Here is a 24,225-nt window from a genome sequence, read left to right as displayed (position 1 = left end):
TTCTTTATGGAAGAAACCTCCCCACCCTCAGTGGTAGTGACCTCACTATCCTCTGCTAAAGTGTCCTTTCTAACCCCAGTGCAAGTGGCCCTCCCACCTCCAGTGGCAGTGGCTTCTCTACTCATGTTGGTGTTTCTTTCCAAGGTGTTTTAGCCTTCCTACCTCCATTTAGGAGATTAACTTTGAGGAAATTATCATGGCTTCCCCTGAGGCAGCTGCATGTCACATATCACACTTGTCCATTACCTTGATGACATTATGTTGATTGGACCTAGTGAGCAAGAAATATCAAATGTTCTAATCTTAAAAGAGTGCTATCAAAGGGTGGGAAATAAATCTGACTAAAATTCTAAGATCTAAGATAGATCTAAGATCTCTATGTCTAGTAAAATTTCTAGGAGTCCAGTAGTATGAAGCATGTTGATATAAACCTTCTATGGTGAAGGGTAGATTGTTGTAACTGGACCTTTCTACAACCAAGATAGAGGTGCAATGCCTAGTGGGTCTCTGGATTTTGGAGACAATATATTCCTAATCTGGGTGTTTTACTCCAATACATTTACCAAGTGACTTGTAAAGGTGCTAGTTTTGTGTGGGGCCCAAAATAAGAAAAGGCTCTGCAACAGGTATAGGCTTCAATGGAAGCTGCTTTATCACTTGGGCTATATGATCCAGCATATCCAGGGATGCTTGAAGTGTCAGTGGCAGATAGGGATGCTGTTTGGAGCCTTTCGTAGGCCCCACACAGTGCATGCCTTTAGGATTTTGTGTATCACAGTGCATGCCTTTAGGATTTTGGGGAAAATCCCTGCCATAATCTACAGATAACTACTTTCATTTTCAGAAACAACTCTTGGCCTACTACTGGGTCTTTGTAGATACTGAATGCTTGACCATGGGCCACCAAGTTACCATACAACCTCAGCTGCCTGTTGAGTGTTTTCTGACTCATCAAGCCATAAAATTAAGCATGCATAGCAGTACACCATCATCAAATGGAAATGGTAAATATGTGATCAGGCCCAACCAGCCCTGAAGGCAGAGGTAAGTTACATGAAGAAGTGGTCTAAATGCTCATGGTCCCCTCTCTTGCTACACTGCCTTGTCTGTCCCAGCTTGCACTTATGGCCTTATAAAGATTTCCTTATCATCAATAAACAGAGGCAGAGAAAATGTGGGCCTAGTTTACAGATAACTCTGCACAGTATGCAAGAACCAACAGAGAGTGGAGAGCTGCAGCACTATAGCCTTTCTCTCAGACATTGCTGAAGGATAATAGTAAAAGGAAATCCTCCCAAGAGGAAAGAACTTCAGGCATTGTACTTGGTTGTGAACTTTGCTTGGAAAGAGAAATAGCCAGACATGTAATTTATGTTGATTCATGGGCTGTAGCCAATAGTTTGGTTGAATGGTCAGGGGCTTTAAAGGAACAAGTGGGAAAATGGTGACAAATTTGGGGAAAGAATATGTGTATAGATCTCTCTGAATGGGCAAAAAATGTGAAGGTATTTGTGTCCTGTGTGGTTGCTCACTAAAGGGAAACCTCACCAGAGGAAGATTTTAATGATCAGTTGAAGAGGATGACTTATTTTGTGGATACTAGTCAGTCTATTTCTCTATCTGCTCTTACTCAAAGGGCTCATGAACAAAGTGGTCATGGTAGCAGAGATGGAGTTTATAATTTGGCTCAGCAACATGGACTTCTACTCAACAAATATACATGGTTACAGTCCATGCTAAATGCCTAATGTAGGGCAGCCTGGGTGACTCAGAGGTTTAGTCCTGCCTTTGGCCCAGGGCCTGATCCTAGAGACCTGGGATCAAGTCCCACGTCGGGCTCCCTGCATGGAGTCTGCTTCTCCCTCTGCCTGTGTCTCTGCCTCTCTCTCTCTCTCTCTCTCTCTCTCATGCATAAATAAAATTTAAAATAAATAAATAAATAAATTAATTAATTAATTAAAAAGAAAACACGCCTAATCTGTCAGCAGCATAGGCCAATGCTGAGCCCCAGGTGTGGCACCATTTCCCAGGATGACCAGCTAGATACCTAGTTGCAGGTTGATTACACTGGACCACTTCCATCATGGAAGGGGAAATGTTTTTCCTTACTGGAATAAACACTTGCTATGGATTTTTATCTGCCTTCCCTACATGCAATGGTTATGCCAAAACTACCCTCTATGAACTTATAGCATCCCTTACCTACTATTATGTTATTCTACTCAGCATTTATTCTGGCCAAGGAACTAACTTCAGAGCAAGAGAGAAGTGTGGCAATGATACCAGGCTCAGGGAATTCACTGGCTCTCCACTGTCATGAAGCTGTTGGCTTGATAGAATGGTGGAATGGCCTTTTGAACATTCAATTACAGCATCAACTAGGCGGCAATATCTTTTGGGGCTGGGACAAAGTTCTCTAGAGGATAGTATATGCTCAGTGTTCAGTATATGGTGCTATTTCTAACATAACCAGGATTCATGGTTCCAGGAATTGAAGGGTGGAAATAGGAGTAGAGCCACTTATTCTTACCCCAAGTGACCCACTGGCAAAATTTTTGCTTCTCATTTCCATGACTTTATGCTGTGCTGACCTAGAGGTCTTAGTTCAGAGGGAGGAATGCTTTTATTAGGAGACACAACAATGATTCTTGAGAAGGAAATTGGAAGATTTTTTAGGATGTGTCTTAGTGTTGCCATGCCCTGTGATAAAAGTCAATAGAGAACTACAATGACAGGACTACTAATAGTCCAGAAGTGAAGGTTTGGATCACCAAACCAGGCCAGGTACTGGCTGAGGTCATAAGGAAAACAGAATGAGTAGTAGGAGAAGGTAGTTGTGAATACCAGCTATGACCACATGACCAGTTACAAAAATGAGGACTAAAATGTTATGACTATTTCCTCTTTATTTTGTTATAAATACACTTATGTGTATATATGCATATCTTGAGCTTTATTTTTCCTCTTATTCTTTTATAGTAAGAGGTTTTGACTTTATATCAATGTTTTAATTATTGCTGATTTTATTTATATCATAGTATTTAAGCTAAAGGATATCAGAAGAGTAAATATTACTCAAGGACTTTATTTCCTTTTCTGAGAAGGGATTAGTGCCTTTTTGTTTGTACACAGGGTATTTATATCACAATAGACAGCTATGACATTTATTTGAAGAATACATATAGGAATGCAAATTGAGCAGGGGTAGATTGTGATAGTTAATTGTAAATGTCAACTTATGAACCACCAGAAATCTGATAAATCATTATTTCTCTGAATGTGTCTCTGAAAGAGATTATTATTTTAATCAGAAGATTGAATGAAGATTACCCTCATCAATGAGAGTAGGCATTATTCAATCCGTTGAGGACTTAAGAGAAAAAAAAGGTGGAGAAAAGGTGTATTTGCTCTCTGCTTGAACTAAGGCATCCTTCTCCTGCCCTTGGACATCCACTGACACTCTTGGTTCTCATTTTGAACTCAGACCTAAACTTACACCATTGGCTTTCAAAGTCTCAGGACTTTAGATCCATACTGAGTTACACTACCAGCTTTCCTGGTTCTCCAGCATTCACATGACAGCTCATGAGACTTCCTGGTTCCTATAAACATGTGAACCAATTCCTATAACAAATCTTCTCATTTACCTATCATCTATCATCTTTATCATCTAATTATCAATCATTGATATCCTATCAGTTCTGTTTCTCTAGACAATTTGACTAGTGCATTTGTATTGTTGTAATTTCCTTTTAAGAATAACCCTTTGCATTATGATTTTTTTTATCTCTATGAATACTATCAGTGTTAAAGTCTATCAAGCTTTCTTTTGTATAAAGTTTTTGGATAAAGTTCCATGGCATATATCCTCCCATCCCTTACTTTGAACCTTTACATAACTGAGTTTTATCTTTTGTGAAGCGCATATAATTGAGACTTTTTTCCAAATCTTAGAATCATTGTTTTTTGATTGGTTACAGATCTGACTATAACATAACTACATAGCATTGCAATTTAAAATATAACAGTGAGCTTTAATCATGGTATTGGATTTATTATATTATAAAGTTTTTCTCATGCCTACTGATAATTTAGTGCATACTAACAATTAGTATGACATAACTTTAAAAATAAATGTAATATAAATACTCATAAGCATGCATTTCTTACAAGTAATTCATCTGTGGCATTTTATGTATAAGTATAAAGGTATATTTCTGCTATAGTAGAAATCTTCTATATATTCTTGTCATATCAGAACAATAAAATACAGGTTTTGAATCCTAGACAATCCAGCAATGCAGTAATTTTTTGTTTTTTCTTTTTTTCTATTTGTCCTGTCCATTGAAGATAACTGCTCTGAAAGAATAAATAAAAGGGGAAAAGTTACTTGTTTGACCAATCAATTTAAAAGTGGTTAATTCAACAAATAGCATGAGGTTATCCTAATTATAAGAGTCCTATCATGCAATTTATTTGTGACCAACTTCTGAATGCACAAATACTAAAGGATTAAACATTATTAGAAAAAATTTAAAAGATCACACTGCAAAGAAGTTTTTAAATGGCAAAATGAGGTCATTTATACTTTATCATGTCATGGTACAGTTTGCAACACTGAAAATACTCTGCAATTCAATTTTATTATATGTAGCCATATGACTATCATCATTAATATATGTTTATATTATTTACATTTATTTAATATGTTAAATTTTTTTTCATTTCTCTGTCTCTACCTTTCACCTTTAAACTATTTTATACTCACTGTGATATGACGGATTCTGTTGTCCTGGCTACTCTTTAGGTTCACTCTCACTTTCAAGTTGCCTGTATGTTTCAAAATAAATATAGTCACTTAAAATTATATTTTCTTTAAGATTGTTCTATAAAACTCTGTATACAATATCAATTTTGAAAAACGTTTGAATTCCTATTTAGGATCTGAGGGCAGCCACTACTTGAGAATATCTTACCATTGAGGACATTTCTCAACTAGTATCTCAAGATTAACTCGAGAAAAAACACAGTAATACAATTTTACCTAAAAATGAACTAATAATTTTTCATAGTCATAACATTAGCTAAATAGCTTTAAGTTTTCCTGTGATTCATCTTCTTACATATTTATTCCTACACATTTTCATAGCTCTTTCCCCTAAAGATATTTGATATCAGTTTTTCCACAATAAAGTTCTCCAACATATATTACTTTAATATTGAATTATGTAAACTAGGGATCCCTGGGTGGCGCAGCGGTTTGGCGCTTGCCTTTGGCCCAGGGCGCGATCCTGGAGATCCGGGATCGAATCCCACATCGGGCTCCCGGTGCATGGAGCCTGCTTCTCCCTCTGCCTGTGTCTCTGCCTCTCTCTCTCTCTGTGACTATCATAAATAAATAAAAAATTTAAAAAAAAAAAAAAAAAAAAAAAAAGAATTATGTAAACTACACACTGCATATTATTCAGTAATTTTACATAAACTTTTCAAACATTTCTGTGAAATGTATTGTTCTCTTTTCATTGATATCTTATCAATTTTAAATATTTTAATAAAATTTACTTTATGTTAAATAAAATGAATAATACAGATATAAAAATTCAAAAGCAGAAACTATTTTATAGCAATTTCTCTGAAGAAAACTAAACAATTTTAATATTATTTTTATTTTTGAGGCATATCATCAGATGTTTCTAAGGTTTTTTTAATGAAAAACCATTTGTCTTATTTTTTCTGAAGATTCGCTTTTACTATAATTCAGATTTTTTCATTCTAACTATTATTTATTGACTTATAACTTTTTCTATCTCTGGTTGCCCTACTCTCAACTTATTTAACTGCCTAAAGGGCTAACTACTCTTTTAGATTTATCTGCTTCCTTTTAGTAAGATACTAAACACAAAATACTTTGAGATATATAACTATTAAAAAATAATGTCCATATATATTTAATAATTAATATCAAATAATAAAAGGAGGTAAATAATCATTAACTAGAAGTCATTTCCACTTAATTTTACCCCAGCAGAGTTCAAGTTGTTCTAAGACTAAAACTGCTGACCTTTGAAAAAATTCTGTTAACCACTATACTAATTATCAACATATTAAGTATTTTGTTTTCATGTAGAGATAAAATTTAAATCTGAATTATTAGTTACATCATGATGATATTTATTAATGTTATATATATGTCTACAAATTGTAAAAGTAATGAATCTTAAATATTAAATCAATATACTCATCACTTGTATACTCCTCAGTTCTCCATTTTTTCCTTTGGAAATAAACTTTTACCAGTATGATGATCAGTACAGAGAGAATAATGAGAAAAGGAATTAGTAAGAAAAATGGCCATTTTGTAGATTTGCCATGGTAAACATTCTCAATGTAGCGTCTTTCTGGGAGAGAAAACATCAGTGATTTAAAAGCAATTACCAGGAATATAATAAAGACATTTCTATATTTTAATATGACTATCAGCACAAAATTTTTAACTCTTGTATAAAGTTATAATTAACATGTTTTTAAATGAAGTAGATAAGTTAACAGCATTTAAATGTGCTCCAGAATTTTTTTCATCCATAATAGTCCTATTATTTGCTTTATCATTGAGAACCTTTTATTTAATACTCTTTTCAGAATAGTTTAATAATTAATATAGATAAAAAGAAAGTGTGACCCCTGGAAATAAAGAATTTTTCACAATACCCTATTTTTAGTAAGAGATACTGCTGTGAATGTTATAAAATTTTCCTGAGGTCCAAAGTACTTTTCTCTTATTGCATTGATGTGTATCATCACATCTTATCTAATAAAATTTACTTTATGTTAAATAAAATGAATAGTACAGATATAAAAATTGCTTATTCCAACATCGTGTGGGTATTTCTCTGCTTCTTTCAAGAAGGTATATATAGTTTTCATTTATGTTCAGATTTATGATTTATTTCATATAAATTGTTAAATGAGTTGAGATTTTAAGGGTCATTTGATCTTATGTGAATATTCAATTATTACAGAAGAATGTTTTGAACTAATTTTCCTTCTTCATGGAACTATCTGTATTTTTCTTGAAAAATTGATTAACCATATAACAATGGGTATATTTCTGCCTCCCTATTCCATTCCATTGATCTAACTGTATATCTATCATTTACCAATGCCACATTGTCTCCATTAGTGTAACTATATGCTAAATCTATAACATAGTATATTCAATATAAGGGCAATAGACTAAGGTGTCTTTCTTTGTTGTTCTTTTTCAGGAATTTTTTTTGGCTATTCTGAGCACTTTGGCAAATACTGTAGAATCAAATTGTTAATATATAAAAAGTTGCATGCCTTTATGATTGGGTTTTTCAATCTATAAATTTTGTGAGACTTGACATCTTAACAATAATAAACCTTCCAATGGGTAAACATGGCATATTTCTCCAATTATTTTTGTTTAACATCTGTCTACATTTCTGTTTTAGTTTCAGTGTAAAGGTATTATATATATTTTGTTAAATTTATTTCTAAAATTTATATTTTAATAGTGTCCTAAATGGTACTGATTTTGATTTCCAGTTACAGCTGCTATTATATAGCAATACTACAGACTTCTGTTTGGTTCAAATTTTCATTTAAAGTCTAGTTAGTTAACATATAGTATAATGGCAGTTTCAGGAGTAGAATTTAGTGATTCATTATCACATCAAGTGCTCAACACAAGTGCCCTCTTAATAACCATCACCCATTTAGTCCATGTCCCACCCACCGCCCCTCCAGAACCCTGTTTGTTTTCTCTAGTTAAGAATCTCTTTTTAAAAAGAAACTCTCATATGGTTTGCCTTCCTTTAATTTCCCCCCTCCCCCAATGTTCATCTGTTTTGTTTCTTCATTAGTTATTATTCTCTTCTCATGTTTTATCATAGATTACTTATAATCACCTACTGGAAATCTTTACAATCTACCTGGAAACCTTGCTGACCAGAACCAAGGAATTTTATTTTCCACTTTACCACAGGCTGCAGTGATTTAAACTATTTACCATTTCATAATAAATGTCTTATTTCTCCAACTTCTAATAACATGTTTTTGAATTGTCTTTGGATTGCTCACCAACAGTATTCTCAAGACAATTCCAACACATAATAAATGTCTTCAACAGTTTCCTAGAGGTCTTTTTATGTTCTGTGCACCATTCAGGTCCAAAGCTAATGCCACATGTCTTAGATTCTTTTTATATAAATACACCATCTGATTACCATATTGTTTTCTATATTATATATATAAATATATATTTTTTATGGATATGAGAGAGAGAGAGAGAAAGATGTGTAGGAAACTTCTCCCAAATGTAGTAATTTAAAACAACCATTTAATTTTGTTCATTTTGTGTGGCATGAATTTGAGGATTTTGCATTTTCATGTCTCAGTGTAATCAGATTTCAAACAAGGAAGATGATTTTCAGCACAATGAGTGTTCTAATAATGAGAGTTCCAAGAATTAGTATTCTAAAAGACCCAGTCAGAATCTCACTTCTATACATGTTATTGATCAATTACATTGTAAGGTCAACCTGGAATGATATGTGTGTGCTCAAAATATGCTTTTTTTTTAAAAGATTTTATTTATTTATTCATAGAGACGCAGAGAGAGAGAGAGAGAGAGAGAGAAAGAGGCAGAGACTTAAGCAGGCACCATGCAGAGAGCCTGACGTGGGACTCGATCCAGGGTCTCCAGGATCATGCCCTGGGCTGTAGGTGGTGCTAAACTGCTGTGTCACTGGGGCTACCCCAAAATATGCTTTAATTATCTGTTAATTTAGGTTTTTATATAGAGTTTGGCCCTAAGCATCATTGGATATACTGCATTATTCTAAAACCCATCCCTCATGGAAAAAAAGAAATGTAGGAAACTACTTCAAACTTCTACTTATAATTGGCTAATAGGAATAACTGGCTAACATTTGCAGGGTCAGAATAGGTCAGAAATATTAAAGATATTTATTCCCCAATCTCTGCACCATCTCCCATAGTGGCTGCACGTGCTCTACAGCTCCAACTTCTGCTGGGCAGTACTCTCCCTGTGACTTAGATCCTGATATGTGGCCCTGACCATAGTTACATGTCATGAAGGTGCCTCAGATTCTGGTTCTAGTAATAGTGCCTCCTTTCATTGTCCTTTTAGCCCTAAGAAGTAGTAGTGGATCCCCCTGTTGCCTCAAGATTCTCTGATTGGCTTTCAACTCTGCCATTATGTGTTAGCCTTATATTGAATATCTTCTGTGTGAAATACTAAAATGATTTCTATTTCCCTGCCTGGGCCTTTACTGATATATCTTATTTAGGATATATGTTATGTATGTTATATTATTCTCTATGGTAAAACATAAACTAGTTTTATATGTTTTATTATTTGATGTCCATACATAATCTAAATATAGATTGGTAGGCAAATAAAATTTTATTTTATTAAATTTAATAAATTAAAATGTTGTTTTAATTATGTTTTCAATTTGCTCTTAATACTTACCAGAACTGACTTGGCCAAGTGGAGGTGGAAAATTGCCACTGTCAACACTCCCACCAATCCATGCATCATCAGTATTTTGGCAATTAGGAGGCAAATATGAAGGGTTACAATGACAGTTCTTTCTATTATTGCATATCTGAAACCAGGAAAAATATCACCTTATGAGATAGGTAGCTATAATTATTTGTGTTCCAGCAGAATTTTAAAATAATACTTAGGTCAGATAAGGCCAATCTTTTTACATGGTTTATGAATATATAAATGTGTGTGTGTGTGTGTGTGTGTGTGTGTGTGTGTTTAGTTATATGTTTGCTTTCTAGGATTATTCTCAATGAGTTTTATTCTCCCATCATATTACTGGTACTTACACCCCGTTCATTGCATTTTCCTGGAGTACAATCATAATCCAAGTACCCAGCATCTACACATTCGTGGTTCTTACAAACCTAAAAGGAAAATAAGCCAAAGTAAATTAACTGAAATAACATTTGTATTTGACATTTTACTAAAAGAATTCTATATATTCTTATATAAGGATATTCATTTAGCAATAAGTGAAATATACTAAGTGATTAATTTATAGGGCTACTATGTTTCCAGCACTAGATGAGACTCTGATTATCTGATAGTAAAGAAAACAACAAAAGTATCTTCCCTTCTTATACCGGGTTAAAAAGTACAGACATCAAATAAATAAAGTGGAGATAAATATGTCATAAATACTATAATGAAAAAATAGTCTTATGAAAGATTAAAGTACAGGCAATTTATCTGATATGTGAGACTGTTCTCATATCATATGTTCTCATATCATATATCACATGTATCATAATTTTCTTATCAAACCTGGATATTGAACAAGACTTAGTCAAGAATAGAAATGAGAGGGGATCCCTGGGTTGCTCAGCAGTTTGGCGCCTGCCTTTGGCCCAGGGCGTGATCCTGGAGTCCCGGGATCGAGTCCTGTGTAGGGCTCCCGGCATGGAGCCTGCTTCTCCCTCCTCCTGTGTCTCTGCCTCTCTCTCTCTCTCTCTCTCATGAATAAAAAAAGAACAAAAAAAGAATAGAAATGAAGAATGCCTGGGTGGCACAGTTGGTTAAGCTTCTGACTCTTGGTTTCAGCTCAGGCCTGATCTCAGGGTCCTGAGACAAGCCTGCATCAGGCTTCATGCTCAGTGTGGAGTCTGCTTGAGTTTCTCTCTCCCTGTACCTCTTCCCCCCTAAAGTAAATAAATCTTTTTAAAAAAAGAATAGAAATGAAACACAAAGTACTTATAGGAAAAGAAATATTTAAAATGACCCTATATTGAAAGATAGTATAAAAATTTGAGAAATATTAATAGCAGTGCAGCTGTTACACAGAGAATAGCCATTCAATCATTAAATCACTATATATTTGAGTCCTACAATGTGCCTACCCTAAAAACACACCAGTGAACAACAAAAAAAATTCTCATATTGTTCATATGCAGTGAGAGATACAGAAATACAATACAAAATTTATTTGTAAAAGGGCAGGTATGATGTGATAGAAATTGTTATGGCAGGACTGTGTAAGCTGAAAGTAGGCCTATAACCTACAAGCAACTGATTATATTTAGAGATTTTATTGGAAGGTGGAAAGCTGATAAAAGTAGGTTTTTAAAAGAGGATGGAAAGGGCAAGAGAAAATGTAGGATACCATTACAGTAGTCCAAGAAAATGATAACCATAGAGTGAAACTGAGTGGCTGTGGTGTAGTGAAAATCTGTGGTTGTATTTGAGATATAATTTAGAAATTTAAATCATTTAAGTTTAATTATAATTATGAATTTTATATAGAGAACGAAAAGGGAGACAGATCAATGACACTAAGTTTCCTGGCTTATCTAACACTTTGGTGGTGGTACAATCGATTGAGGTAGAGAAAGCTAAGCAGAAAACTCAAAAGTGCAGCAATTATTTTTTGAAATTTCTTTCAACTATGCTTCATATTTTTAAAAAAATTTAAAATTTACTGCCCTCATAGAAAGGTTCTGCAAGATATGGTGAACATATAATTGGAAATAGTTTTTCTAAAAATGTTTTCTAAATAATATCGCCAATATTTGTTTGGAATTCTTTCCTCTTGAAAATATATGATCAAAATATACTATTTATAAAGACTTGATCTATTTGTTTATTTTAGAGAGAGAATGGGTGGGGGAGGGGGTAGGACAAGAAAGAAAACTCCACTCTCAATGCGGAGTCCAACATCAGGCCATGAGATCATGATCTGAGCTGAAACCAAGGGTCAGATGGTTAACTGACTAAGCCATCCAGGTACTCCCATAATATGTGAATTTTTAAACCCAGAGAATGAATCTGCTCAAATAGGTTTTGCAAAAATTACTGAATGTGGAAAAATATATCATTAAAGGTGTTTGATGATTGTAGCAACCAACTCATACCTCTGTTTAAGACTTAGAAGGATATATATTGATGTTAAATGGATGGCCAGGTTATTCTGAGGGGTTATGGTAAGAGTATAAAACTTCTAGCTCTGGTTACAGACTAGTGTTGCTATAGTTAGAGATATATGTGTTCTGTATAAATGACACATTAACATCTAATTAGCACTTGTGCAAAGAAGTTAAATATGTAATTTGCAGAGCTGTTGTCCAGAAGAAGATAAACTTAACTCTCAGAACCATTAAATAAATTCTTTGAACCAGAGAAGAAAAAAGTTGAAAAGATATTGTTGATATTATGGGTATCTATTACTGCAATGATTTTATTTTATTTTATTTTTTTGCTTAAACATGCTTACTTCAGTAGTGCCATGCAGAAAGGCTAGAAAAATATTATCTGAAGTGATGAGCTAGCTACAAAACCACAGAAGTTCTTTATCACCATATAATAATAACATAAAGAAAACAATGTTTTTTCACTAAAGTCTTTGAAATAGATTTTCAGAAATGTGGCTGTAGATAAGAAAATGATGCAGTTTCCTATTTCTCTTACTATGATAGAATAAGATTCTGTTGAAATCTTCTTGTACAGAGAACTTAAAATGGAGGATAAAATAAATTATGTACACATATTCTTTAAAAAGAACACATGACTATACCAGAGATAAAATAAACATTATTTTTAGGTTCTCAAAATATGAGACATTGTGATTCCACAAAACTAACCAGAAACTGAAGCCAATATTCCCACTGGCCATCAGTGACCAAGCACATAGGCTTTAAATGATATTTACCCTGCACCAATGACAGAATAACAAGCAGACTTTACCAAATACTGAAAAAATAATCTGGATAGTTGCTTAATATAATGGTGCACTAAGAAGTCTCAAGTTCTTGTTCTCCCTTGGAGATATTTTTTAAAAGAAGAAGAAAAGCTGGCTAAAATAACCAATAGGAACTCTAGAAACACTCAATGGTCTACAGCAACCAAGAAAATGCCCAATCAAGAAATAGCCACATTCAAAATGGTGGAAAAATGAGTGGGATGTTTGATCAAATTTTCCCCACCCCTTCCCCAACATGGCACAGTCTTGGTCTGGAGGAGGAAACTGCTGAGGTCACAATTATTTCCTTTGAACTGAAGGGAGCAGTGGAAACCTAGTTTTTAATATTATAATATTTCTAGGAGCTGCCTGAAGGACTGGTCTCTGCTTCACCTAACTTGAATCTCAAATAGAGAGAAGCAATGAACACTGCTCAGGAAAGCTGCAAGGAGACTAAGATTCTCAGACAGGCACCTGGGGCAAAAGATTATGCATAAAACACACAATAGACTATTTAAGACCCAAGGAGAAGCTGGTATGAGACTGTTTGGAAAAATAGTACATTTGAAAGCATTCGCGTATGTGAGAAAAGGAAAAAGCCAAAAGGAAGACCAGGAAGGATGCATAATCACAAAAGTTCTGAAAAGACCACAAGCACTCTCTCTTCTCAGGCTGATTGCAAGGCTCAGAGCATCCCCCAACTGCCCTAACACAGAGCCAGTCTACAGACAGTAGAAGTGTCTGTTTTTACAAAAGTCCAATGTAAAAAATAAATAAATAAATAAAATGCAGAAAAAGAAATAGGAAAACATGTCCCACTCAAAGGAAAAAAACAAAGTGATATAATGGTATTTTAATAACCATACTAAAATGCTGCTTGGGTGGTTCAGTTGGTTGAGCATCTGACTCTTGTTTTAGGCTCAGGTCATAATCTCATGGTCATGAGATCAAGCCCTGCACTGGGCTCCATGCTCAGTATTGAGCTTGCTTAAATTTCTCTCTCTCCCTCTCCCTTTGGCCCTCCCACCATTTGCAGTCTCTCCTCTAAAATAGTTAAAATAAAAATGCTGAAAAGCTAAATAAAAACATGGATTGAAAATGACCAAAAATCAAAAAAATTCCACATGAATTAAATAAAAATATCAACAGAGAGAGCAAATATAAATAGCAATCCAAAAATTATGATACTGAAACATACAACAGCTAAATTTCAAAGTTCAATATATGGGTTCAACAACAAATTTTGGTTGGCAGAAGAAAGAATCAGTGATTCAATGATAAGGTATTTTACATTTTGAAGTATTAGAAAGAAAAAAGAACAAAGAAAAATGAACAAAACCAATGGGACTTATGAAATACCATTAGGCAAATCAAATACATATTATGGGAGTTTCTGAAGTAGATGAGAAAAAAAGGGGGCAAGGAGATTACTTGAAGAAATGATGGCTGAAAACCAAAAATGATGGCCCCATGTTTGAAGAATAACATAGATCTAAAAATTCTAGGAATCCAGTGAACTCTGGTAAGACAAATGCAAACAGGCTCATACCAAAGCACATTACAATCAAATTCAAATGACAAAGAAAAAAAGAGAATCTTAAACACTGCAAGTGAAAAAGTAATCACCATGTACAAGGGATCCTAAATGAGATTACAATAGGTTATTCAGAAAAACTTTGAGGCCAGAAGGCAGTGGATTGATATATTGGAAGTACTAAATGGAGAAAAAAAAGCTCTGACAACTGAGAATTCTATATCCAACAAAACTCTCCTGAATTTGATGGGGGAAATTAATACTTTCTCAAATTAAAAAGAAACAAACTTTAAAAAGTTGAGGGTACTTAATATGATAAAATTTAGCCTACAAAAAATACTAAAGGGAGTCCTACAGGAGGAATAAAAGGTTGCTAGTCTGTAACTAGATTTTAGAGAAATAAAGGTCTGTGGTAAAGTTAAATAAATGGTGAAAGTATAAAAAACAGTAATATTGTAATTTTCATTTAGAACTCAAATTTGAGGGATGCCTGGGTGGCTCTGTGGTTGAGTGCCTGCCTCCAGCTCAGGTTGTGATCCAGGTGTCCTGGGATAAAGTCCCACATTGGGATCCCTGCAGAGAACCTGCTTCTCCCTTTGCCTGTGTCTCTGCTGCTCTCTGTGTGTCTCTCGTGAATAAATAAAATCTTAAAAAAATAACTCAAATTTGAAAATTTCTGTGACTTTAAAATATAAATGCATAAAATTAAATAATTATGAATCTATTTTAATGTATATAAAGTATATAAAATATAATTTTGAAATCAAAAACAAGTGTGGAAGGAAAAACTGTAAAAGAGTGGAGGTTTGTATGTACTTGAAGTTAATTTGGTATCAATTCAAATCAGATTGTTGTAACTTTAGGAAGATATATATAATTCCATGGTAACCACAAAGAAAATATTTATAAAATATACACAAAAGGAAGTAAGAAGAGAATCAAAACATGTCACTACAAAATATGAACTAAACAAGAGTGAAAGTGGTAATGGGGAAATGAGATTCAAAAAGCTATTATAAAAATACCAACAACAACAACAACAAAGGTAAAAGAAAGTCCTTCTCTATCAGTAATTACATTAATGTTAATGGATTAAATTTCCCACTCAAACTCCATGAATTGGCAGAATGGGAAAACACTGCTCAAAATATGCTTAAAGAGACTTTCTATGCAAGAAACTCACTTAATAGCCAATGACACAAATACATTGAAAGGATGGAAAAATATATTCCATGCAAATAGTAACAAAAGGGAATGGAAATGGCTATAATATCAGACAAAATAGATATTTTTTTAAAAAGATTTTTATTTATTTATTCATGAGAGACACAGAGAGAGAGAGGCAGAGACACAGACAGAGGGAGAAGCAGGCTCCATGCAGGGGGCCTGATGTGGGACTCACTCCAGGATCTCCAGGATCATGCCCTGGGCTGAAGGCAGGCACTAAACTGCTGAGCCACCCAGGCTGCCCAGACAACATAGATCTTAAATCAACCATTACAATAAAAAAAGTTCTAGATTAATGTTCTAGATTAATAAGTTATCAAATTAATCAGAAAACATACAAATTATAGACATGTATATACCAAACATCAGAGCTCCAAAATATATGGCACAGAGAGAACTGCTGGGGAAATAGACAGCTCTACAATAATAATGGCCTTTAATATCCCTTTGAATATCCCTTTGAAAAGAAGATCAATAAGAAAACAGAGGATTTGAACAACACTATCTACCAATTGGATTTAAAAGGCATATAGAACATTGCCTGACAACAGCAGATAACATTTGTCTCAACTGCACATGAACATTGCTTATATTAGGCCATATGTTAATTACAAAATGAGTCAGTAAATTTAGACTAAAATCGTACAAAGTACCTTTTCTAGTTAGAGTAAAGTAAAACTACAAATTAAAAGCAGAAGGAACACTGGAAAATTTAAAAATATAGGGAAATTATTACATTTAATTAAAAAATGGTCAACAAAGGACACAAGGGAAATTATAAATTATTCTCAAACAAATTAAAAATGCAATACACCAAATCTGTGAGATGCAGAAAAATGCTGTTGACAGTCATTTTTAACTATAAATCAGCATGTTAAAAATTAAAAAGTATTTTAAATCAACAACTTGAACTTGCACTATCAATCAATCAATAAATGAATGAATAAACAAACCTAGAGATAACAGAAGGAAGAAAATAATAAAGAATAGAACAGAAACAAAAGAAAATTTAGAGAAAAAAAAAGACCAATAAAATTGAAAAAAACTTTTACCTAGGAAGACTAAAATAAATAATTTTCAAATAATTAAATTACAAATGAAGATGGGACATTGCTATCAATTTTACAGAAATAACAAGCTTTATATGATCAAAAACTGAAAGCCAACATTTGAATAAGATAACAAAATGGGGGATCCCTGGATGGCTCAGCGGTTTAGCGCTGCCTTCGGCCCAGATCTTGATCCTGGAGTCCCAGGATTGAGTCCCACATCAGGCTCCCTGTGTGAACGCTGCTTCTCTCTGTGTGTTTCTGTCTGTCTGTCTGTCTGTCTGTGTGTGTGTGTGTGTGTGTGTCTCATGAATAAATAAATAAAATCTTTTAAAACAAAGATAATAAAATGAACACATTTTTAGGAACACCCCCATCTACCAACACTGAATCACAAAGACATAGAAAGTCTGACTAGACCTATAACTCATAAATAGATTAAATCAGTAATCAAAATCCTTGAAACAAAGAAAATTCCTGGACCAGATAGCTTCACTGGTGAATTTTACCAAATATTTACAGAAGAGTTAGATGTATTTTTGTCAAACTCTTCCAACAAATACAAGAGGGCATACACCCAGATGCATTCTATGAGGCCAGAATTACCCTAATATAAGAGCCAAGGACACAATAATAATGGAAAATTACAACCAAATATTATGAATATTAATGCAATGTCCACAACAAAACACAAGTAAACAGAATTCAACAGAATGTTAAAAAAATTCTGTATTATGGCCAAGTGGGAATAATTCATGTAATGTGAGAATGACTCAACATACAAAAATTAATGTAATATACCACATTAAAGGACTAAAAGGGAAAAAATCACACAATTATCTCCATTGAAGCAGAAAAAATGACAAAATTTAACATTTTTTAAAATTATAAAAAAAAACAAATTAGGAATAGAAGAAAACTCCCTCAATATAGTAAGGACTATCTATAAAGAACATACAGCTATACTTCCAGGGAAGATGACAGAGTTGGAGAATCCTAAGTGCACAGCATCCCATGGATACAACTAAATAACTCAGTATAAATAATCCAGAAAATGATCCAAAGATCAGCAGAACAGACTTTCCACATTCGAAATGTAAAGAAGAGACCATCTCAGAGAAGGTATGAAGGACAGAGATATGGACCAGAGCTAAACAGCCCTGTGAGACTGACCACAGGAAGGAGAGACATCTCAGGTGTGGAGAGAAGAAACAGACCCTCACACCAGAAAGCTCAGGCATGGGAGATTCATATGAGAAAGACAAATCCCCATAATATTTGGCTTTAAAAACCAGAGAGCATAACTTCATAAGAGTTTACAATCAGTGGGGCTTAATACCTGGAACTTTAAAAATCACTGGGCTTGGCTCTGGGAGAGCCTTTGAAAGGTGAGAGGAATTTGAGTCCCAGCCCTTAAGGAGAAGGCACAACAAACAGTGTAGAAGGAGATGGAGCATAGAAAGCAGTTTTAAAAACACCTGGGTTATACAAGGGGGATATTTATTTACTAATCTCAGAGCCTGAGCTGGAGTGGAGGGATCTTTGAGATACCATTTCCCTCCTTTGCCCCACACCCTAGATATACAGACACTTGTGGGAAACAATGCAGCAAAACACTAGTTTGCTAAAAGGCCACTCTGCCCCAGTATTCTACTGCAGACATGCCCTTTCCAGCCAAATCTTATGCCAGGTTTCTTCCCATAGTTCCTGACACTGCACACCTTGCTCCTGAGTTACCCTGCAAACTTGTCCCCTCAATATTCCCTTGATCAGAGCCCATCCAAAGTGGTACCACAAGCCTGGCAGTGTGCAAGCTGTCCCAACAGGGGCCAGTGCCACTCCAAAGTGAGTCCAGCTCTGGGGAGAGAAGAAGGCATCTGGTCTGACTGCAGGCCCTGCCCACCAAGCTTCTCAGGGGACAACACAGGGAAAGTGTCCTGCAATTTGATGCTAACATATCTCTGGGAAACTCCTGGTATGACCCAACTCAAGTCCAAGATAGCCCCAGATTTGCCTCCTGACAGCACAGGGACCAAATTCTGCCCATACAGGCAAAGAGAACTAAGGCAGGTGACTGAATTGAAGGCAAAACCAGCTTAACCATAATAGTAGGTGCATACAACAAACAAAGGAGATACCCTTGATGCACTAGATTCTGGTAAACAGGGGACATTGCACTGCAGGGCATTATAGGACCTTTTCTTTGTAAAGCCACTACCTTCTAGAGAAGGACATCTAGCTTCCTTTCCTAACACATAGAAACAGAGAGGTAGACAAATATGAGAAGACAGAGGAATATTTCCCAAATGAAAGAATGGGACAAAAATCACAGCAAGACACGTAGATGAAATGGAGAGAAGTAATATGTCTGAAAGAGAATTTAAATTAATAATCATAAAGATACTTACTGGACTTGAAAAAAAGAGTGGAGGACATCAGTTAGACCCTTAACAAAGAGTTAGAAAACAAAAAATAAATCAGAGATGAAGAATTCAATAACTGAAATGAAAAATGCACTAGACAGAATAGTAGACTATAGGAAGGAGAAGAATGGATCTGCAACCTGGAGAAAAGAGTAATGTAAAGCGATCAAGTGAATAAGAGAGAAAAAAAATAATAACAAATGAAAATAGGGAACTGGGCAACATCTAAAAGTATAATTACATTTGCATTATGGGATCTCAGAGGAGAGAGAAAAGGCAGTAGAAAATTTATTTGAAGAAATAATGGTAGACAACTTCCAGAATCTAGGAAAGGGAACAAAACTCCAGACCCAGTAGGTATAAGTGGTCCCCACCAAATCATTCTGAGAAGGTCCACACCAAAAGACATGGTAATTAAAATGGCAAAAAGGAGTGATAAAGATAATTTTAAAAGGAGCAAGAGAAAAGAAAATGGTTATGTATAAAAGAAATCCCATAAGACTATCAGTTGATTATTCAGCAGAAACTTTGCAGGCCAGAGAAGAGTGGCATGATATATTCAAAACTGAAGAAAAAAGGCTGTGACCACAAACATTCGATCCAGCAGACCTATCATTCAGAATAGAAGGAGAGATAAAGAGTTTCCCAGATAAACAAAAATTAAAGGAATTAATGACACTAAACTAATCCTATGAGAAGTGTTAAAGGGGATTCTTTGAGTGGAAAGGGAAAACCATAAGTAGGAGAAAAAATAGGAAGCACAAAAGCAATAAAAATAAGTATATCTATAAAAATGAGTCAAGGGATTCACCAAAATCATCATCCTTAAAAAGATGTAAAGGATGATACTGTATATATAAGTTTAGAGATATTAAATAATGAGTTCAAACTTAAGCAACCATCAACTTAATATAGATTGTTATATGCAGAGGATGCTATATACAAATGTAATGGTTACCACCAATCAAAAACCAGTAACAGACCTGCAAAAAATAAAAAAGAATCCAAATATATCACAAAAGAAGAAAGCAAGAGAGGGAACAGCGAAGAAATACAAAAACGGCCATTATACAAGTAACAAAATGGTAATAAGTACATACCAGCAATTATTTTGAATGTAAATGGACTAAATGTTTAATCAAAAGATGTGGGGGGCATCTTGGTGGCTCTTGGTTGAACATCAAACTCCATTTCAGCTCAGGTCATGCATGGTCTTGGGGTCAGGATGGGGCCCCATGCCAGGTTCCTTGCTCAGTAAGGAGTATGCTTCAGGATTCTCCCCCTCTGTTCCTCCCCACCACCTCCACTCACTCTCTCTCCCTTAATTTTCTCTCTTTCTCTAAAATAAATTTTTTAAAAAAGATATAAAGTGACAGAATGGATAAAAAAGCACAACTCTTCTATATGCTGCCTATAAGAGACTCATTGCAGACCTAAAGACCAAAGCAGATTGAAAGTGAAAAAATGGATATAATATAATATATATATTTTATAATATTTATATTATAAAAATGGAAGTGAAAAGAAAGCCACAGTAACAATACTTATATTAGACAAAATAAAATTTTAAAACAAGACACAAAGAAGAACACTATATAATCATAAAGGGAACAATCCAACAAGAAGAGAAAGTAATTATAAATATTTATGCAACTATCATGGGAGAATTCAAATATGTAAATCAGTTAATAACAAACATAAAGTAATCAATAGTAATACAACAATAGTAGGAGACAGTAACATTTCACTTACATCAATAGATAGATCATCCAAACAGAAAATCAACAAGGAAACAATGGCTTTTGAGTGGCACATTGGATCAGAGGGATCTAACAGATATATTCAGAACATTCCATCTTAAAACAGCAGAATACACATCTTTTTCAAGACAATTAAAACATTGTCCAGAATATATTATATATAGGAACAAAACAAATATCAACAAATTCCAAAAGATCAAAGTCATACTATTTATCTTTCATCTTTTCTGACTACAATGCTACGAAACCAGGAATTAACCGCAAGAAAAATCTGGACGGAACACAAATACATGGAGGTTAAATAACATGCAACTTAACAATGAATGGGTCAACTAAGAAATCAAAGAGTAAATTTAAAAATACATAGATATATACAAATGAAAACACATGGTCCAAAATCTTTGGGATGTAGCATAAGCTATTCTAAGAAGAAAGTTTGTAGCAATATAAGCCTACCTTAAGAAGCAAGAAAAATAAAAAAACAAACAATCGAATCTTACACCTAAACAAGCCAAAGAAAACAAACAAAATTCCAAACCAGTAGAAGAAAAAAAAAATACAATAAAAATTAGAGCTGAAAAAATGAAATAGTAACTAAAAAAGTGAAAAAGATCAGTGAAACCAGAAGCTGATTCTTTGAAAATACCAATAAAATTGATAAAACTTTATCCAGACTCATTATTACTTATCAGTAATAATAAAATAATAATAATAATTAATAATAATAATAATAATAATACAAAAGTTCAGGACCAGGGGCACCTGGGTGGTACAGTCAGTCAAGCACCTGCCTTCAGTTCAGATCATGATCTCGGGATTTCAAGATTAAGTCCTGTGTCAGGCTCTCTGCTCAGTGGGAAGTCTGCTTCTCCCTCTCCCTCTGCTCCTCCTCTGCTCATGCTTGTGCTCTCTCTCTCAAATAAATAAATACTTTTTAAAAAAATTTCAGGACCTCACAGAGGAATTCTACCAAACATTTAAAGATGGGTTAATACTTATTCTTCTCAAACTATTCTAAAAAAGGGGGGGGGGGGAATTTTCAAATCCATTCTATGAGGTCAGCATTACCCTGATAACCAAACCAGATAAAGACACTCCAAAAAGATAGATAGAGAGATAGAGAAAACTACAAGTCAATATCTCTGATGAACATAGCTGCAAAAATCCTCAACAAAATGTTAACAAACTGAATCTAACTCTATATTTTTAAAAATCATTCACCACAATAAAGTAGGATTTATTCCCAGAATGCAAGAGTGGCTCAATATTCACAACTCAGTCAACGTGATATATCACATCAGTAAAAGAAAGCATAGAAACCATATGATCATTTCAATTGATGTAAAAAAAGCACGTGGCAAAGTACAGCATACATTAATAATAAAAACCCTCAACAGAGAAGGTTTAGAGGAAACATACCTCAAGATAACAAAGGCTGTATATGAAAAACCCACAGCTAATACCATCCTCAACAGATAAAAGGTGACAGCTTTTCTCTCTATGATTTAAGCAATACAAAAATATCCACTCTCCCTACTTTTATTCAATGTAGTACTAGAAGTCCTAGCCACAGCAATCAGACAACAAAAATAAATAAAATTAGTAAGGAAGAAGTAAAACTTTTACTATCTGCAGATAACATAATACTATATACAGAAAACTATAAATAATCCATCAAAAACCTACAAAACTGATAAATGAATTCAGTAAGGTCACAGGATAAAAAGTTAATATATAGAAATCCATTGCATTTTATACACTGATAATGAATTAACAAAAAAAGAAATTAAGAAAAAAACACCTTTACATTATATCAAAAATAATACCTTGTAATAAACCTGAAGGAGGTGAAAGAATTATATTCTGAAAACTATAAAACAACGATGAAAGAAATTGAAGTTGAAACAAATAGAAAGATATTCTGTGCTCATGGGTTGGGAGAACAAATATAGTTAAAATGTCATTACAATCTAAGGCAATCTACAGATTTAATGCAATCCCTATCAAAATATCAACAGCATTGGGCTACTTGGATGACCCAGCTGGCTAAGTGATTGACTCTTGATTTGGGCTCAGGTCATGCTCTCAGGATCATGAAATTGAGCCCTAGGTCAGGCTCTCTGCTTAGAGTGGAGTTGGCTTAGGATTCTCTCTCCTTCTTCCTTTATCCCTTACCACTCACAATCTCTCTCTCTAAAAACAAAAAATAAAAAATAAAAGACCAACAGGATTTTTCACAGAACTAGAACAAATAATGCTAAATTTGTATGGAGCCACATAAGACTCCAAAAAGCCAAAGCAATCTTTTTTTTTTTTTAAGATTTTATTTATTTATTCATGAGAGACACAGAGAGAGGCAGAGATATATGCAGAGGGAGGAGAAGCAGGCTCCACGCAGGAGCCTGATATGGGACCTGATCCTAGAACTCCAGGATCATGCCCTGAGCCAAAGGCAGATGCTCAACCACTGAGCCACCCAGATGTTCCGAGCCAAGGCAATCTTTAAAAAGAAAAACAAAACTATAACCTCTGGAGATTTGAGTCCTTAGGTCTGAGATGGTGCCTGGGAATCTGTTTTTGTGAGTAGAGCTTCAGGTGATTCTTAAGGACCAAGCAGGTTTGGGAAATATTGGTGTTGTAGTTAATAACAAGGCTTTGATATCAGATGGATCTGGGTTCTAGTCACATTGCATTTGCTTGACAGCTGTGTGTTTTGATGCACAGAAATAACCTCCTTAAGTGTTAGCTTCTTCTAATAGCAGTACTTACCTCTTAGAATTGAGAGGATTAAAAGAAATAACAAATATAAAGAGTGAGGCCCACAATAAATATGCGATAAACATTATCCACTATACTCATGTTCTATTTAACCATAATTAGACAAATATTTGACCATTAAGGCCAATGATAAGGAAAACTCACTTTGCTTTCTAGGTGGAGATGAGATTTTACAGGAAAGTCAGTAAGGGGCACTGACTGGCTTAGTTGGTAGAGCATGTAACCCTTGATCTTGGCGTCCTGAGTCTGAGCCCACTTTGGGTTTTTAAAAAGTTATATCATCAATAAGACCCATTTTTAAATAAAAGATTTTATTTATTCATTTTTTCAGGTGCCCCACTTGTTTTTAAATGGACCATATAGAAAGTCTCTACTATGGACATTTTTCCTTTATTTACCTAGATTATTGGAGTTAAACACATTACCTTTCAGATGTATTTTAAGCATTTGTATTTTGTTTTGAGATGTAGATTCCTATTGTTTTTAACCTTGAATTACTATTGCATCACTATTACTATTGAAACAAACTCCTAATTTTTCCCCAAAATTAATTCTTACGTTCACATTGCCAGGTTAATTTGAAGTACCTTTTTAAGATGTGTAAAGTACACTATACTCTTATTAATATTTTCCTGTTCAAAATCTTCAGTAGAAACAAAAGCCAAGCCCCTTAAATCTCTC

At 34.3% G+C, this 24,225-nt stretch overlaps 1 protein-coding gene across 1 annotated transcript in view; it reads right to left on the bottom strand.

Moving 5' to 3' along the window:
* Positions 1-4,237: 4,237 nt before the first annotated feature.
* Positions 4,238-24,225, bottom strand: part of ADAM2 (ADAM metallopeptidase domain 2) — a 145,127-nt gene continuing 125,139 nt past the window's right edge. Inside the window, exons 18-22 of the mRNA XM_041751306.1 lie at positions 9,889-9,966; positions 9,544-9,656; positions 6,239-6,424; positions 4,769-4,830; positions 4,238-4,359 (exon numbers count right to left, since the gene is read on the bottom strand). Coding sequence (XP_041607240.1) covers positions 4,797-4,830; positions 6,239-6,424; positions 9,544-9,656; positions 9,889-9,966 — 411 coding nt within the window. The 3' untranslated portion in view covers positions 4,238-4,359; positions 4,769-4,796. The remainder of the gene's footprint in view (positions 4,360-4,768; positions 4,831-6,238; positions 6,425-9,543; positions 9,657-9,888; positions 9,967-24,225) is intronic.

This window comes from Vulpes lagopus, chromosome 4 (genome assembly GCF_018345385.1).
Source record: "Vulpes lagopus strain Blue_001 chromosome 4, ASM1834538v1, whole genome shotgun sequence".
In the NCBI taxonomy this organism is placed as follows: Eukaryota; Metazoa; Chordata; class Mammalia; order Carnivora; family Canidae; genus Vulpes; species Vulpes lagopus.
Note: the sequence above shows the minus strand (reverse complement) of the source record. Positions and strands in the feature narration are given on the sequence as shown.